The 17,172-nt window shown below is 42.2% G+C and overlaps 1 protein-coding gene across 1 annotated transcript in view; it reads left to right on the top strand.

The window, feature by feature from the left end:
- Window positions 1–17,172, top strand: part of LOC133569612 (cysteine-rich secretory protein LCCL domain-containing 1-like) — a 60,230-nt gene that overhangs the window by 21,499 nt on the left and 21,559 nt on the right. Inside the window, exons 3-7 of the mRNA XM_061922071.1 lie at window positions 6,079–6,197; window positions 10,682–10,814; window positions 10,888–11,003; window positions 15,401–15,501; window positions 15,571–15,747. Coding sequence (XP_061778055.1) covers window positions 6,079–6,197; window positions 10,682–10,814; window positions 10,888–11,003; window positions 15,401–15,501; window positions 15,571–15,747 — 646 coding nt within the window. The remainder of the gene's footprint in view (window positions 1–6,078; window positions 6,198–10,681; window positions 10,815–10,887; window positions 11,004–15,400; window positions 15,502–15,570; window positions 15,748–17,172) is intronic.

Genomic DNA, 17,172 nt, shown 5'->3' with positions numbered 1-17,172 from the left:
TCCCAAAAAATGCTCAGTCTTTCACAAGAAAGGATGGGGCGAGGTACACCCCTTTGTCCACAACTGCGTGAGCAAATAGTCAAACCGTTTAAGAACAACGTTTCTCAAAGTGCAATTGCAAGAAATTGAGGAATTTCAACATCTATGGTCCATAATATCATCAAAAGGTTCACATAATCTGGAGAAATCACTCCCCGTAAGCGGCATGGCTGGAAACCAACATAGAATGACCGTGACCTTTGATCCCTCAGAAGGCACTGTATCAAAAACCGACATCAATCTCTAAAGGATATCACCACATGGGCTCAGGAAAACTTCAGAAAACCACTGTCACTAAATACAGTTCTTCGCTACATCTGTAAGTGCAAGTTAAAGCTGTACTATGCAAAGCAAAAGTAATTTATCAACAACATCCAGAAACGCCACTGGCTTCTCTGGGCCCAAGATCATCTAAGATGGACTGATGCAAAGTGGAAAAGTGTTCTGTGGTCTGACGAGTCCACATTTCAAATTGTTTTTGGAAATATTCAACATCGTGTCATCCGGACCAAAGGGGAAGCGAACCAACCAGACTGTTATCGACACAAAGTTCAAAAGCCAGCATCTGTGATGGTATGGGGGTGCATTAGTGCCCAAGGCATGGGTAACTTACACATCTGTGAAGGCACCATTAATGCTGAAGGTACATACAGGTTTTGGAACGACATATGTTGCCATCTAAGCGCTGTCTTTTTCATGGACGCCACTGCTTATTTCAGCAAGACAATGCCAAGCCACGTTCAGCACATGTTACAACAGCGTGGCTTCATAAAAAAAGAGTGCGAGTACTTTCCTGGCCCGCCTGCAGTCCAGACCTGTCTACCATTGAAAATGTGTGGCGCATTATTAAGCGTAAAATATGACAGTGGAGACCCCGGACTGTTGAACGACTGAAGCTCTACATAAAACAAGAATGGGAAGAATTCCACTTTCATAGCTTCAACAATTAGTTTCCTCAGTTCCCAAACGTTTATTGAGTGTTGTTAAAAGAAAAGGTGATGTAACACAGTGGTGAACATGCCCTTTCCCAACTACTTTGGCACGTGTTCAACCCACATTCAATTGAATGCTTTTCAAAGACAAGATATTTGATGTTCAAACTCATAAACATAATTTTTTTGCAAATAATAATTAACTTAGAATTTCATGGCTGCAACACATGCCAATGTAGTTGGGAAAGGGCATGTTCACCACTGTGTTATATCACCTTTTCTTTTAACAACATTCAATACACTTTTGGGAACTGAGGAGACACATTTTTAAAGATTTTCAGGTGGAATTCTTTCCCATTCTTGTTTTATGTACAGCTTAAGTTGTTCAACAGTCCGGGGTCTCCGTTGGGGTATTTTATGCTTCATAATGTGCCACACATTTTCAATGGGAGACAGGCCTGGACTACAGGCAGGCCAGTCTAGTACCCGCACTCTTTTACTATGAAGCCACGCTGTTGTAACAAGTGACTTGGTATTGTCTTGTTGAAATAAGCAAAGGCGTCCATGATAACGTTGCTTGGATGGCAACATATGTTGCTCCAAAACCTGTATGTACCTTTCAGCATTAATGGTACCTTCACAGATGTGTAAGTTACCCATGCCTGGGGCACTAATACACCCCCATACCATCACAGATGCTGGCTTTTGAACTTTGCACCTAGAACAGTCCTGATGTTTCTTTTCCTCTTTGGTCTGGAGGACACGTCGTTCATCGTTTCCTAAGAACAATTTGAAATGTGGACTCGTCAAACCACAGAACACTTTTCCACTTTGCAGCAGTCCATCTTAGATGAGCTCGGGCCCAAAGAAGCCGGAGCGTTTCGGGGTGTCGTTGATAAATGGCTTTGGCTTTGCATAGTAGTTTTAACTTGCACTTACAGATGTAGCGACAAACTGTAGTTACTGACAGTGGTTTTCCGAAGTGTTCCTGAGCCCATGTGGTGATATCCTTTACACACTGATGTCACTTTTTGATGCATTACCGCCTGAGGGGACGAAGGTCCGTTATATCATCGCTTATTTCAGAGATTTCTCCAGATTCTATGAACCTTTTGATAGTATTACGGACCGTAGATGGTGAAATTCATAAATTCCTTGCAATAGACCTTTGAGAAATATTGATCTTAAACTGTTGGACAATTTGCTCACGCATTTGTTCACAAAGTGGTGACCTTCGCCCCGTCCTTGTTTGTGAATGACTGAGCATTTCGTGGAAGCGGTTTTTATACCCAATTATGGCACCCACCTTTTACCAGTTAGCCTGCACACCTGTGGGATGTTCCAAATAAGTGTTTGATGAGAATTCCTAAACTTTATCAGTATGTATTGCCACCTTTCCCAAATTCTTTGTCACGTGTTTCTGGCATCAAATTCTAAAGTTAATGATTATTTGCAAAAAAAAAAAGTTCATCAGTTTGAACATCAAATATGTTGTCTTTAAAGCATATTCAACTGAATATGGGTTGAAAATTATTTGCAAAGCATTGTATTCCGTTTATATTTACATCTAACAATTTCCAAACTCATATGGAAACGGGGTTTGTAGATGCATAGTTTTGGTTGCATTTCATGATTCAACTACTGTAGGTCTCTTGCGGCCATGTAAAAAAACTAGCACCCGGCAGCTTCACCCCTGGGACTGCACATCCATTTAACAAACTATGAATGACTGATTTATGACCATATTTAATTTTTGTCTTACTATATGTACTCTAAAACATTTGTGTACAAAATAAACAAGAGGGGAGACGTAGAAGGTTGAGGTGGGGGAAGGGTTGGGGGTAGGGGAACGGTGTTTGGTGGTGGCGGGGGTGTGTATTGTAGCGTCCCGGAAGAGTTAGTGCTGCAAGGGGTCCTGGGTATTTGTTCTGTTGTGTTAAGGTTGTGTTACGGTGCGTATGTTCTCCTAAAAAGTGTTTGTCATTCTTGTTTGGTGTGGGTTCACAGTGTGGCGCATATTTGTAACAGTGATAAAGTCGTTTATACGGCCACCCTCAGTGTGACCTGTATGGCTGTTGATCAAGTATGTCTTGCATTCACTTATGAGTGTCTACAAACTGTAAAAGCTGCATATGTTATGTGACTGGGCCGGCACACTGTTTGTATGAAGGAAAAGCAGACGTGAAAACAGGTTGTAGAGGACTCTAAAGGCAGTGCCTTTAAGGCACACCCCCAATATTGTTGTTCAGGTGGAAATCGGGAAAATGGTTGCCCAGTGAGATTTTCGGGAGGGCTACTGAAATTCTGGAGTCTCCTGGGAAAATCGGGAGGGTTGGCAAATATGCCCTATGTCCGTGTTTTACCGGATATATACCGTTCCGTACAGCGGTGTTTTAAAAAATCATTAATTTTACTTTTTGAAACCGATACCGATAATTTCCGATATTACATTTCGATATCGGCAAGCCAATATTATCGGACATTTCTAGTGCTGTTTCGGTAACATTGGCCATGCACCCTAAATCTAGTACAAGTGTAATGGTTTGACTAAGGGAGATGACGGCTCAGACACCAGGGGATGGTAATGTTCAGGTGGACGACCAAGGAATGGTCGACTTCTTGGCTGTCGAGAAGGTGGACGCGAGTGGCGTCGTGGTAAGGCCCACCGGATACGAGGGGGAGATCACGTCGTCGTCTGAGGTAAAGAGGAAGGCGTAGTCGTGGAAGCCATCGTCTGAGGCGACAATGAAGACATCGTCGGCGAGGCAGGCGCTGGAAGCAGCAGAGGTCGGCGAGGCAGGCGGGGAAGCAGCAGACATCATTGGAGCTGGAAACGAGGAGGGCAGCTGAGGAGCTGACCGAGGTGCTGAAGCCAGTGCTGCTGGCCGAGGTGCAGAGGTCAGCGCTGCAGGCCGAGGTGCAGAGGTCGGGGCATGCAGGCCGAGGTGCAGAGGTCCGGGCCAGCCTGGGACTGGTGCTAGCCCGTAGGATAGCCTGGGGACTGGTGTTAGCTTGGGGACTAGCCTGGGGACTGGTGCTCGCTCGGGGACTAGCCTGGGGACTGGTGCTTGCTCAGGGGATAGCCTGGGGACTGGTCCTAGCTCGGGGGCTAGCCTGGGGATTGGTGGTGCTGGTGCTGGTAGGGTGGTTGGTAGGTGCGGCCAGGCAAACTGAAAGATCGTTGTGTCCTTGGGCAAGACACTTCACCCTTGCTCCTGCTGGGTCCTGGTGAGCGCCTTGCATGGCAGCTCCCGCCGTCAGTGTGTGAATGTGTGTGTGAATGGGTGAATGTGGAAATACTGTCAAAGCGCTTTGGGATCCTTAAAGGGGAACATTATCACAATTTCAGAAGGAATAAACCAAAAAAATGAGTTCCCAGGGGCTTATTTTATTTTTTCAAGTTTTTTTCCAAATTTTACCATCCCGGAATATCCCTAAAAAAAGCTTTAAAGTGCCTGATTTTCGCTATCTGTGAAGCCATGGTCCATTTTCCTGTTACGTCATCCAGTGATGCCAATACGGATAGCACAGCAAGATATAGCGACATTAGCTCGGATTCAGACTCGGATTTCAGCGGCTTAAGCGATTCAATAGATTACGCATGTATTGAAACAGATGGTTGGAGTATGGAGGCAGATAGCGAAAACGAAATGAAGAAGAAACTGAAGCTATTGGGAGAATAGCTGTTGATGCTATTCGGCCATGTATGCTTTAGCATCACCGGTAAATTGTGCAGACCAACGATCGGAAGTTTCGCATCTTGTGACACGGGATCAACCTAAATCCATCGATTGGTAAGTGTTTGTTTGGCATCAAATGTGGGTGGAAGGAAACACTGGATGTAAATATAGAATCAAATGTACATACAGCTAGCCTGAATAGTATGTTAGCATCGATTAACTGGCAGTCATGCCGCAACTAAATATGTCTGATTAGCACATAAGTCAACAACATCAACAAAACTCACCTTTGTGATTTAGTTGACTTTATCGTTGGAAATGCATCTGCAGGTTATCCATTCATCTCTGTGCCATGTCTGCCTTAGCATTGCCGGTAAAATGTGCAGACACTCCGGTACATTTAATGGGGGTTTGGCGACAGATTTCTTTGACTTTATCGTTGGAAATGCATCTGCTTTGAGTGTCGCAGGATATCCACACAATCTTGCCATCTCTGTAGTAGCATAGTTTTCGTCGGTAAAGTGTGCGGAACAAACGACTGACCATTTCGTCGGCTTTCCCCACACCCTCGTATTTTGAACACATTTCGTCCAATTTCTTGCCACTTTCGCATTTTTGGGCCAGTGGTGCAACTTGAATCCCTCCCTGTTAGTGTTGTTACACCCTCCGACAACACACCGACGAGGCATGATGTCTCCAAGGTTCCAGAAAATAGTCGAAAAAACGGAAAATAACAGAGCTGAGACGCGGTGTTTGTAATGTGCTTGAGAAAATGGCGGTTTATTACCTAGGTGACGTCACGTTCTGACGTCATCGCTCCGAGAGCGATAAATAGAAAGGCGTTTGATTCGCCAAAATTAACCCATTAAGAGTTCGGAAATCGGTTAAAAAAATATATGGTCTTTTTTCTGCAACATCAAGGTATATATTGACGCTTACATAGGTCTGGGGATAATGTTCCCCTTTAAAAAGGGGTAGAAAAGCGCTATACAAGTACAACCCATTTACCATCCACTTGTAGGTGAGAGTGAAAGTGTGCCATTAAAATGCAACATATGGTGTCCTTCAGAAGAAATCATATACAGCTGCCGTCCGTGCAGGGTTCTGCATGCTGGAATACAGGTCAGCGTGGTGGGAAGACGCTTTTAGCGTTCCCAGAAAACCTTCTAAACGGAAATACGATTCCGTCATGTCACCACAGAGTCACATTTTCATTATTTTTAGCGTTACATTTTACCACAAACATATGCAAGGAATTACTTAAATGCATTTTTAGTCAACAAAACGAGAACATTACGAGAAGCAGTAATGACCGAGTCCAAAATTTCATCTCATTTTTGAGCAAATCCCTGCAATATAAAATCACAATGTATGTGATGTATAACTCTAATAATGCTTTTGTGTCTGCGCTTCCTCGCTTTTTTCAGCAATGGGACACCGAGTTGGAGCGCACGGCAGAAGAGTGGGCCGAGACTTGTCTGTGGGAGCACGGCCCTGCAAGCTTGCTGCCCCAGATCGGACAAAATCTGGGAGCTCACTGGGGGAGGTAAATAAATCTTCAGATTTTTTTAATAGACAATAAACATGCACGACTCATTTTTATTATTGCGGTTGTAGTTTGCAGGGGTGTAAAAATATACTGCGCCAGTACTGATGTAAAATTTTAAGTCAGCACATTTAGGGACCTGAGAGGTGCACAATATTGAATATGCTGGGATGCTCTTTTTCACTGATGCAATCCACGACCCCAATAACAAACATGTACATATAATGTAACACAATATAAAAATGTCGTCACTCTGCGGTCAGTCCAGGATGTATTTTTTTCATATTATCAATTTAGTTATTTATTTTAGGCTTTTTTAAATAACACTGATTTACTGATTTCTTGTAACCCAGACCTAAAAAAGAACATGATTTTTTACTCGTTTTATACCACACAGACTTAAACGTATACACTAGATGGGAGTAAAAGCACATACTCAGAACTCATTGTAAAATTACTGTACTGTTTTAATACATAATTGTGATAATTAATTATAATCACAGAAAAAAACACCACCAAAGGCTTCCTTATTTTCTGCCATCTGCTTTGTCATCTACAAGTTGCAGACATTCCCTGTGTACGTTTTACACTTGAAACGTGTTCGTCTATCTAAACATTCATTTGTGTTCCAACACATTTATTCCCACACATTAAGAGCATTTGTGAACCAGGGCCATCTTATAGGGTGGAAAGCTGATGACAATTCTAAGGGCCCACAGCCCGCTAGGGCCCTCACATAGCCCCCAGTAGCCTCTCTGACAAAATGATTATGCATACACTGAACTATTGATGTAGCCATTATGTAACAGCCCATAAGTGGCAAAATAAAGGAACATCTCATTCAAATAAAGTGTGTTCGAGGCAAAATGCTGCATTTGATTGTTTTTTTTATATATATTGGGTCGGCACGAATGCCAAGTGTTAATTGGATAAGGAGGAAGTTTCTGGCAATGCTTTACTCTGCCTTTCCTCAAGGGTGGCAACGTTAAAATGGCGAGGATGTTTGGTTTCTGGGTTAGCGTTTCCTGTTTGCTCACTGGCACTTCCGAAAACCACTCTACTCCCAAGACAGCAAATTAGCTGTTTTGTGCCGTTCAAAGCGGAAGCAAACGCATACACATGACTGAAGTGCTTGGCATTTTATGAACTATTATCAATTCTTCCAGAAATCTTGCACATAAATAAATGCAGCATTCAGTCAACACATACTGTACATGCACACCTACAATTTATGGGCTATTCCTCTATATCAGCACCATTTAATTGTTGTACGTTTATCACAATGAACCTTTTTCTATCTTTTAACAACTTGACATCTGATAACACACACATTGAACTGCTCAAAGTGTGTATTTTCCCAATTCAGGCAACTGGATCTTATTGTTGCACAATATTTCTAAGCACAATACGGCAGTGAGTTTTAGCACAAAATTAGCAAATCCATGTAATAAAAACAAATGACATTCATGATAATAACATATGGACACTGAGCACATTCAACAAAAAACAACCCAACAATTCATAATAAACTATGTTTGAAAAAATAGGTATCGGGATTGTATTGACTAAACTTAGTTTGGCCTTTCCATTGGCTGAATGATGCAACTTCCTATAAACCATGTGACTTATGGAATGTTCCAAATATTTGTGCTTAGGCAACAAGACTGAGTGAAAACCCAGGGACAAGACTAGGTTGTGAATTGTTATTAATTTTTTTTTTCTTTTAATGTTTGTATAAAGAGTGACACAATCCATCCATCCATCCATCCATCCATCCATCCATCTTCTTCCATTTATCCGAGGTGGTGTCGCAAGGGGCAGCAGCCTATGCAGGGAATCCCAGACTTACCTCTCCTCGGCTAATTCGTCTAGTTTCTCCCGGGGGATCTCTAGGCATTCCCAGGCCAGCCGGGAGACATTGTCTCCCCAACGTGTCTTGAGCCTTCCCCACAGCCTCTTACCGGTCGGACATGCCCCAAGAAGGCGTCCGGAGGGCATCCTGACCAGATACATGAACCTCCTCATCTGACTCCTCTCAATGTGGAGGACAGCGACTTTACTTTCAGTTCCTCCCGGATGACAGAGCTTCTCACCGTATCTCTAAGGGAGAGCCCCGCCACCCAAAGGAGCAAACTCATTTCGGCCGCTTGTAGCCGTGATCATGGGTGAATTGACAGCGTTGACTTCCGGCTCAGCTCGTTCTTCGCCACAAAGGAGATGACACTCCATTCTTTTCTGAGCGAGAACCGTGGACTCAGACTTGGGGGTACTGATTCTCACACTCGGCTGCGAACCGATCCAGTTAGAGCCAAAGATAATGCCCAAATTACGCCATCAGGACCACATCAGCTGCAAAAAGCAGGGGCCATAATCCTACATCCACCTAACTGGATGCACTAACTGCACCTCGAAAATCTGTCTCTATAAATTATGAACAGAATTGGTGACAAAGGGCAGCCCTGCCGAAGTCCAACCCTCACTGGAAATGAATCCGGCTTACTGCCAGCTACGCGGAACAAGCTCTAACACTGATCATACTGGGAGCGGACTGCCACAATTTAGACGGTCCGATACCCCATACTCCCTGAGCACTCCCCACAAGACTTTCTGAGGGACATGGTTGAAGGCCTTCTCCAAGCCCACAAAGCACATGTTGACTGGTTGGCCAACTCCCACGCATCCTCACTAGAACGAAAACCACACAACTCCTCCTGAATCTGAGGTATGACCGGCATAGCCTCCTCTCCAGTACACCCGAATAGACCTTACCAGGAAGGCTGAGGAGTGTGATCCCATGATAGTTGGAACACACCCTCTGTTTACCCTTCTTAAAGAGAGGGACCACCACTGCGGTCCGCCAATCCAGAGGCACCACCCTCGAAGTACACACAATGTTGCAGAGTTGTCAACCAACACAGCCCCACAGCATCAAGAGCCTTAAGGTACTCCGGGCGGGTCTCATCCACCCCCAACGACCTGCCACCGAGGAGTTTTTTAACTACCTCGGCAACCTCATCCCCAGAAACATGCTCAGGCTCCTTCCCCCATAGCGAGTTGACGTTTCATGTTCCAAGAGCTAATTTTTCTAGCCGAGGATCGGACCGCCAAAGACCAGCCTTCGGCTGCCGCACTGATCACACTGCACCTAACCTCTATTCCCCCATCCTATGAGTGGTGAGCCCATCGGAGAGGGGACACGCTCTACCTTTGCAGGCCGTGCCCAGCCAGTGCCCATGACGACAGGCTCGGCCACCAGGAGCTCGCCATTAAGCCCCACCTCTGGGCCTGGCTGTAAACTCAGTTGACGGTGGGGGGTTGTTGTCGCAGTTTTTGGATATGACTTTGGATAATGAGCAGGCGTGCATCGCTGTGGCTCTTGTCTCGCAGTGGGTGTGCTGTCGCCGCCTCTCGCATCACACCCTGACTTATTTGGACTTTTTTGCTCTTTTCCTGTGTGTAGTGTTTGTTCTTGTCTTGCGCTCCTGATTTTTTGGCGTTTTCCCGTGGCGGTTTCATGTCTTCTTTTGAGTGGTGTTTCCCGCATCTACTTTGTTTTGACAATCAGGAGTGTTTCGGTTGTTTTTGCCCTGTGATGGGGTGGTGACTTGTCCGGGGTGTGCTCCGCCTTCCGCCCGATTGTGGCTGGGATGGGCTCCGGCGCCCCCCGTGGCCCCAATAGGTAAATGGATGGATTGTCCTTCTTTGTGGGGACATTGTTGATTGTCATGTGCGGATGTGCTTTGTGGGCGCCGTCTTTGCTCTGCGGTGGGTCTTTGCTGTCGTCCAGCATTCTGGTTTTGTTTAATTTGTGGTTCCATTTTGGTTTTGTTCCGCGTGGCCTTCCCTGGGCTTCGGTGCCCTTTCTTGGGGGCACTCGCCTTTTGTTTGTTTTTTTGTTTGGGCATTGAATGCTTTTTTTGTCTGTGCGCTGCCTCCTGCTGTTTCCAGTGTCTGTGGGGCGGTTGGCTTCCGTTTGGCTTCCGGTTGCCGTCTGCTGGTGTATATATATATATATATATATATATATATATATATATATACATTCATAGACATATACTGTATGTGCCCTGCGATGAGATGGCGACTTGTCCAGGGTGTACCCCGCCTACCGCCCGAATGCAACTGAAATGGGCGCCAGCGACCCCCCGCCAACCCAAAAGAGACAAGCAGTAGAAAAATTGATGGATGGATAGTGAGTACCAACCGTTTAAGTTGCTCGGCAAAAAGTAAATGTCGAGCCACACCCACCATGCTGTTCAAACAGTAAATTAGACATGAACCCTAAATAAATTGATGCAAAAACAAACAGCACTTTATAAATTATGAGTCCACAGTAAGTATACTCATTCATCTCAACTGAATCACTGCTTTGTGTTATGTATAAAACATACCAGAGTAGAAAAAGAAAAAAAACAACACTTTTTTGATATAATGCATTGGCATGATTGTTTTATTTTTGATAATGCCGTGTGAAATCCCTGCAGGTATCGACCCCCTACCTTCCATGTACAAGCCTGGTATGACGAAGTGAAAGACTACTCCTACCCCTACCCTCAGGAGTGTAACCCCTACTGCCCGTTACGATGCTCCGGCCCAGTTTGCACACATTACACGCAGGTAAGAACGGATACATCTGGGTCGGGAAATACATTTTCAGGTGTTTATTTTAATGGTCGATATCAAATTCTAGTTGGTGTGGGCCACCAGCAGCCGGGTTGGCTGTGCGGTCAACATGTGCTACAATATGAACGTATGGGGACAGATTTGGGCCAAAGCCGTGTATCTGGTGTGCAACTATTCGCCAAAGTAAGTCCCTGCATTGTTTAAAATGCTGCTCTTTCCCAAATGCATGGCAGATATAAAATCTATAGCGCATGTTGCAGTTTATTCCACACGGAATGCAATTCACCATAGCGCCATCTGTTGGCTCTGGTGTGTCACTTCTCTCAATTGTACCCCAATGCAAGCAGATTGTAACAGTATTAAAACAATTGACAAATTGACCAATTGACTGTAACAGACTGTAACAATACACTAACGGTATAAATAAGTATAAAAATACAATTTAAAAAAAGAATCGGTCGGCAACTTATTTCAGATCTGCACCACAACTTTACGCTTTGATGTATTTTTCGAATTAAAAGTCCCATATTATGCCAAATGAAAAATTGTAATTGTGTTAAAAAAAGCCTCTCTATGAACAGCTAAAGTAAGAAAACATCCATTATATTCCTCACTTGTTAGATCCCCTTCGAGGAGTGGAAACTGTTGTTTTTAAATGCCAAGTTTTATTAACATCATAGACATACAAAAAAAAAACCCTCCTTCTTCATGGACATTATACCACCTCTGACCCGCATTAGCAAGTGTAGATGATTAGATAAATGAGCCCACCACTTAGCAAAGGATACCTTTATCCATCCATCCTTTTTCTATCGCTTATCCCTTTTAAAAAAATGAATAAATAAACAGGCTTCATGATACATCTTAAAGTAAAGCATTAAGCCATGCAAATTATCTTATGTTTTCCTTATTTTTTCAGTAAATAGGCTAAACCAGAGGTCACCAACCTTTTTGAAAGCAAAAGCTACTTCTTGGGTACTGATTAATGCGAAGGGCTACCAGTTTGATACACACTTAAATAAATTGCCAGAAATAGCCAATTTGCTCAATTTACCTTTAATAAATAATCCAATCCAATCCAATCCACTTTATTTATATAAATCTTTATATAAAAAAATGGGTATTTCTGTCTTTCATTCCGTCGTACATTTTTTTTCCTTTTACAGAAGGTTTTTTGTAGAGAATGAATGATGAAAAAACACTTAATTTAATGGTTTAAAAGAGGAGAAAACACGAAAAAAAAAAAATGAAAATTTTATTTTGAAACATAGTTTATCTTTAATTTCAACTCTTTAAAATTCAAATTTCAACCGAAAAAAAATGAAGAGAAAAACTAGTTACTTCGAATCTTTCTGAAAAAAAATAAAATAATTTATGGAACATCATTAGTAATTTTTCCTGATTAAAATTAATTTTAAAATTTTGATGACATGTTTTAAATAAGTGAAAATCTAATCTGCACTTTGTTAGAATACATAACAAATTGGACCAAGCTATATTTCTAACAAGGACAAATCATTATTTCTTCTAGATTTTCCACAACAAAAATTTAAACAGAAATTCAAAAGACTTTGAAATAAGATTTAAATTTGATTCTACAAATTTCCTAGATTTGCCAGAATATTTTTTGGGAATTTTAATCATAATAAGTTTGAAGAAATATTTCACAATTTTCTTCATCAAAAAAAAGAAGCTAAAATGAAGAATTAAATTAAAATGTATTTATTATTCTTTACAAAAAAAATAATAATAATACTTGAACATTGATTTAAATTGTCAGGAAAGAAGAGGAAGGAATTTAAAAGGTGAAAAGGTGTATGTGTTTAAAAATCTTAAAATAATTTTACGGTTGTATTTTTTCCTCAAAATTGTCTCTCTGAAAGTTATAAGAAGCAAAGTAAAAAAATAAATGAATTTATTTAAACAAGTGAAGACCAAGTCTTTGAAATATTTTCTTGGATTTTCAAATTATATTTGAGTTTTGTCTCTCTTAGAATTAAAAATGTAGAACAAAGCGAGATCAGCTTGCGAGTAAAAAATACAATTTTAAAAATAGAGGCAGCCTACTGGTAAGTGCTGCTATTTGAGCTATTTTTAGAACAGGCCAGCGGGCTACTCATCTGGTCCTTACGGGCTACCTGGTGCCCGCGGGCACCGCGTTGGTGACCCCTGGGCTAAACTAACCTGATGTTGCTATTAAGATGCAAATGTAGAACATTTCAGAGCTCACATACAAAAACTTCTAAATAAAAAAAAAAAAACTTTCTCACATTGTTTTTATGGGGTATTGTGTGTAGGATTTTAAGGACAAAGATGAATGTATTCCATTTTAGGAAATAAGGCTGTAACATAACAAAATGTGGAAAAAGTGATGCACATAGGTGTGCCCTCCCCATAATGGCACCGATGGCAACGTAAACTGAAGGAACCAGACAGCTGCTGCTAAACAAATGTGGACTCAGACGGCAACAGCAGCCCTCATAACGGCAGCGTAACGCTAGCCAATATAGCCACAACAACACTGCAGGTCCTCATTATACACCAGTGACGGTTACAGCAGGCAAGGTTTCATTCAGGAAACCCCAGAATTATGACCCTCAAACATTACAACCAAAACAAGTCAGTGTTTGCCCATCTTTACATTCTGTATTGCTGCAATAATTATGACAATTTGTTGTAGATCGGATTTCTTATTTTCTAATCTGTTGTTTAGTTATCATTTACTTTATATAAATTAGTTATTTCAATTACTACTAATGTGTTCAACTCAACACAATTGTGCATGTTTTCTATTTTTTTAAGTCCCGGTTCGGGCATCTTTTAAGCATTGGCACCGTCTTTTTAAAGGCCTACTGAAATGAGATTTTCTTATTTAAACGGGGATAGCAGGTCCATTCTATGTGTCATACTTGATCATTTCGCAATATTGCCATATTTTTGCTGAAAGGATTTACAGTAGAAGAGAACATCCACGATAAAGTTCTCAACTTTCGGTGCTAAGAGAAAAGCCCTGCCTCTACCGGAAGTCGCAGACGATGACGTCACACGTGTGGGGGCTCCTCACATATTCACATTGTTTTTAATGGGAGCCTCGAACAAAAAGTGGTATTCGGACCGAGAAAACGACAATTTCCCCATTAATTTGAGCGAGGATGAGAGATCTGTGTTTGAGGATATTGATAGCGACGGACTAGAAAAAAAAAATGACCAAAAAAAAAAGTTTTAAAAAAAATACGCGATTGCATTGGGACGGATTCCGATGTTTTTCGAGACATTTACTAGGATAATTCTGGGAAATCCCTTATCTTTCTATTGTGTTACAAGTGTTTTAGTGAGTTAAATAGTACCTGATAGTCGGAAGGGTGTCTCCACGGGTGTCTTGACACGCAGTGTCTCAGGGGAGTCGACGGCAGCTATGGACGGCACACGCTCAGCTTTTCTCCGGTAAAATCTGACTTTTTAACCACAATTTTCTCACCGAAACCTGCTGGTTGACATTTGGTAGGGATCCATGTTGGTTTGACCGCGCTCTGATCCATAGGAAAGTTTTACCTCCAGGAATTTTAAACAAGGAATCACCATGTGTTTGTGTGGCTAAAGGCTAAAGCTTCCCAACTCCATCTTTCTACTGTGACTTCTCCAATATTAATTGAACAAATTGCAAAAGATTCAGCAACACAGATCTCCAAAATACTGTGTAATTATGCCGTTAAAGCAGACGACTTTTAGCTGTGTGTGTGTGCAGCGCTCATATTTCCTTAAAACTTGTGACGTCTTGCGTACACAACGTCATCATTACACGACATTTTCAAGACGAAACTCCCGGTAAATTTAAAACTGTAATTTAGTAAACTAAAAAGGCTGTATTGGCATGTGTTGCAATGTTAGTATTTCATCATTGATATATAAACTATCAGACTGCGTGGTGGGTAGTAGTGGGTTTCAGTAGGCCTTTAAAGTACCACTTTTGTACTAGTATCTGACTGTTAATATAAACAATAACCATCCCATGTGGTGTTTATTGTGTTTGACAAGTGTAGCTTTACAGTGTACAGCACGTGCACAATAGTGCTTCATGTAGCGACACTCTCTGTCAGAGACAGCTCATTAGCATCAACGGTCCAGACAATTAATGACCAAAAGCACTTTTAAACTAAACTAACTAAACTAATTTGAAAAACACTTCAGACAAACTATTGTGGGACCTCTGAGACAATAAAAAAAAAACAATCAATATGGGACATTTACTGAACTAATTGTGATTTTCAACACCAGGAACAAGAGGTCTTCAAGAAGGCCACTGTGCTTCGCTCTATATTTGGTTGCAGGACTATTTATTTACCTCACTGACTTGGGGGGAAGCCAAAAACCACAATAACTGTGCAGCGGTTAGTCTGACCACAGAACCAAGAAATGACTGCCATACACTTTGCCTTAAGTTGTTGTTGGCTAGCATTGGTGTTCTTTTTTTACTGACACCTGCTGGATTGGAAGTGTAGTGCAGTTACTTTGCATTACACCGACTGTAAAATGAAGCTTCGAACTGAGCCTTTAATAAGACTGTTATGTGTCCTAAAAAGGGGAAACTGGTTGGGTTATGCACCGTACAAACACGGGACCCCCTGTTCCGCATGTCCTCCCAGCTATGGAGGCGGCTGCAGAGACAACCTCTGCTACAAAGGTACGTGGGGCCGCTTTAGATTAACCTAAATTGAAAAAGTGATTGTTATTGATTTGACTTTGTTTTAAGGGCACGACAACAACGTTCTACCAGAGGAAAAAGAAGAAAACAACTTTATTGAGCCCGAGCAGAAGATCCGGCCTCGGGTTTCCAAACCTGAGACTCCCAGTCTTCCTCTTCCTGCCCCCACCAAGCCCCCCACAGTGGTGCTGCCAAAGAATGAAGTGGTCAACACACAGCAGATGTGTAAGCTGCCATTTGACTGTTTATTTTGGGTCTAGTTTCTTTTTCTTTAAAGAAAAAAAAAGATGAGGCTGATCTGTTCTAGGCTTGGGAGTGGTGATAATGTATTGTAGAAAAAAAAATGGGTCAAATTTTATGAGTGGCTTTTTTTAAGTGCTGAGCGAGCAAAAACGGCTAACAAATTTGGCCTTCACCGGAAATGTTATTCTTGTAATTATTCCTAAATAGCCTTGATGTTCTGTAGCTTTTATCTGTCATCTCCCTGACTGGCCCTGACAGTCTCAATGTGGCGAGCAGGTAGAAGAGGGTGAGCTCTGTTTTATTTTAAGCCTGTTTGCTTTTGGCCAGCCGAGGGAGAGACAGAGAGAAAGTGAGAGAGAGAGAGAGAGAGAGAGAGAGAGAGAGCGAGAGAGAGGGAAAGAGAGAGGGAGAGAGAAGGAGATGGAAGGAGAGAGAGAGAGAGAGGGATAAACAGTCAAACAAATAAAGAGAGAGAGAGGGAGAGAGAACAAGTGAGAGAGAGAGAAACAGACAGGACGTCTGAGGACGACAGACGGATAAAGAGACAGCGAAAGAGAGAAAAAACGAGAAAAACAGACATACCTACATTAAAGAGAGAGAGAGAGAGAGGGAGGGAGCGAGAGAAAATGATAGAGAGAGAGAGAACAAGAGGGAGTGACAGACAGAGACAGTTAGAGAGAGAGAGAGAGAGAGAGACAGACAGTCACACAGATAAAGAGAGAGTTACAGAGAGAGAGAAAAAGAGATAAAGAGCGAGTGAGAGAGGGAAAAAAAGAGAGAGGGAAAGACATTCAGACAGAGAGAGAGAGAGAGAGAGAGAGAGAGAGAGAGAGAGAGTTAGAGAGAGAGAGTTAGAGAGAGAGAAAGGAGAGAGAGACAGACAGACAGACATACAGACAGATAGAGAGTGACAGAGAGAGAGAGAAAAAGAGAGAGGGACAGCCAGACAGAGAGACAGACAGACAGGTAAAGAGAGAAAGAGAGAGAGAGAGAGAGAGAGAGAGAGAGAGAGAGAATGAGAGGGAAAGAGAGAGAGAGAATGAGAGGGAAAGAGAGAGACAGAGAGAGAGAGAGAGAGAGAGAGACAGAGAGAGAGAGAGAGAGGTAAAGAGAGAGAGCTCTGTATTTGTAAGCGTCTTAGTGTGTGCAAGCTGCCACCTGCTCCAAGCTGTACTGACCACCCTTGTCATGATGTTTCAGGCCAGGTAGTTTAACACAACAATGACCTAGAAGAGTTGGCATAATAGCAAATGTTGTCATGACCACAGCAGGCTAGTTGTTGCTGATGTCACTTATGTACAAGGGTTTATGTTAAGAGTTGTTTTTAACATTTTAAACACTTCCTTGTGGTCTACATAACATGTTTTGGTCTAAATGTTGCATGGATTATGTTTTACAGACCATTTT

Source organism: Nerophis ophidion, linkage group LG15 (genome assembly GCF_033978795.1).
Source record: "Nerophis ophidion isolate RoL-2023_Sa linkage group LG15, RoL_Noph_v1.0, whole genome shotgun sequence".
Lineage (NCBI taxonomy): Eukaryota > Metazoa > Chordata > Actinopteri > Syngnathiformes > Syngnathidae > Nerophis > Nerophis ophidion.
The sequence above is the reverse complement of the archived record's forward strand: the minus strand, read 5'-3'. Positions and strand labels throughout refer to the sequence as shown.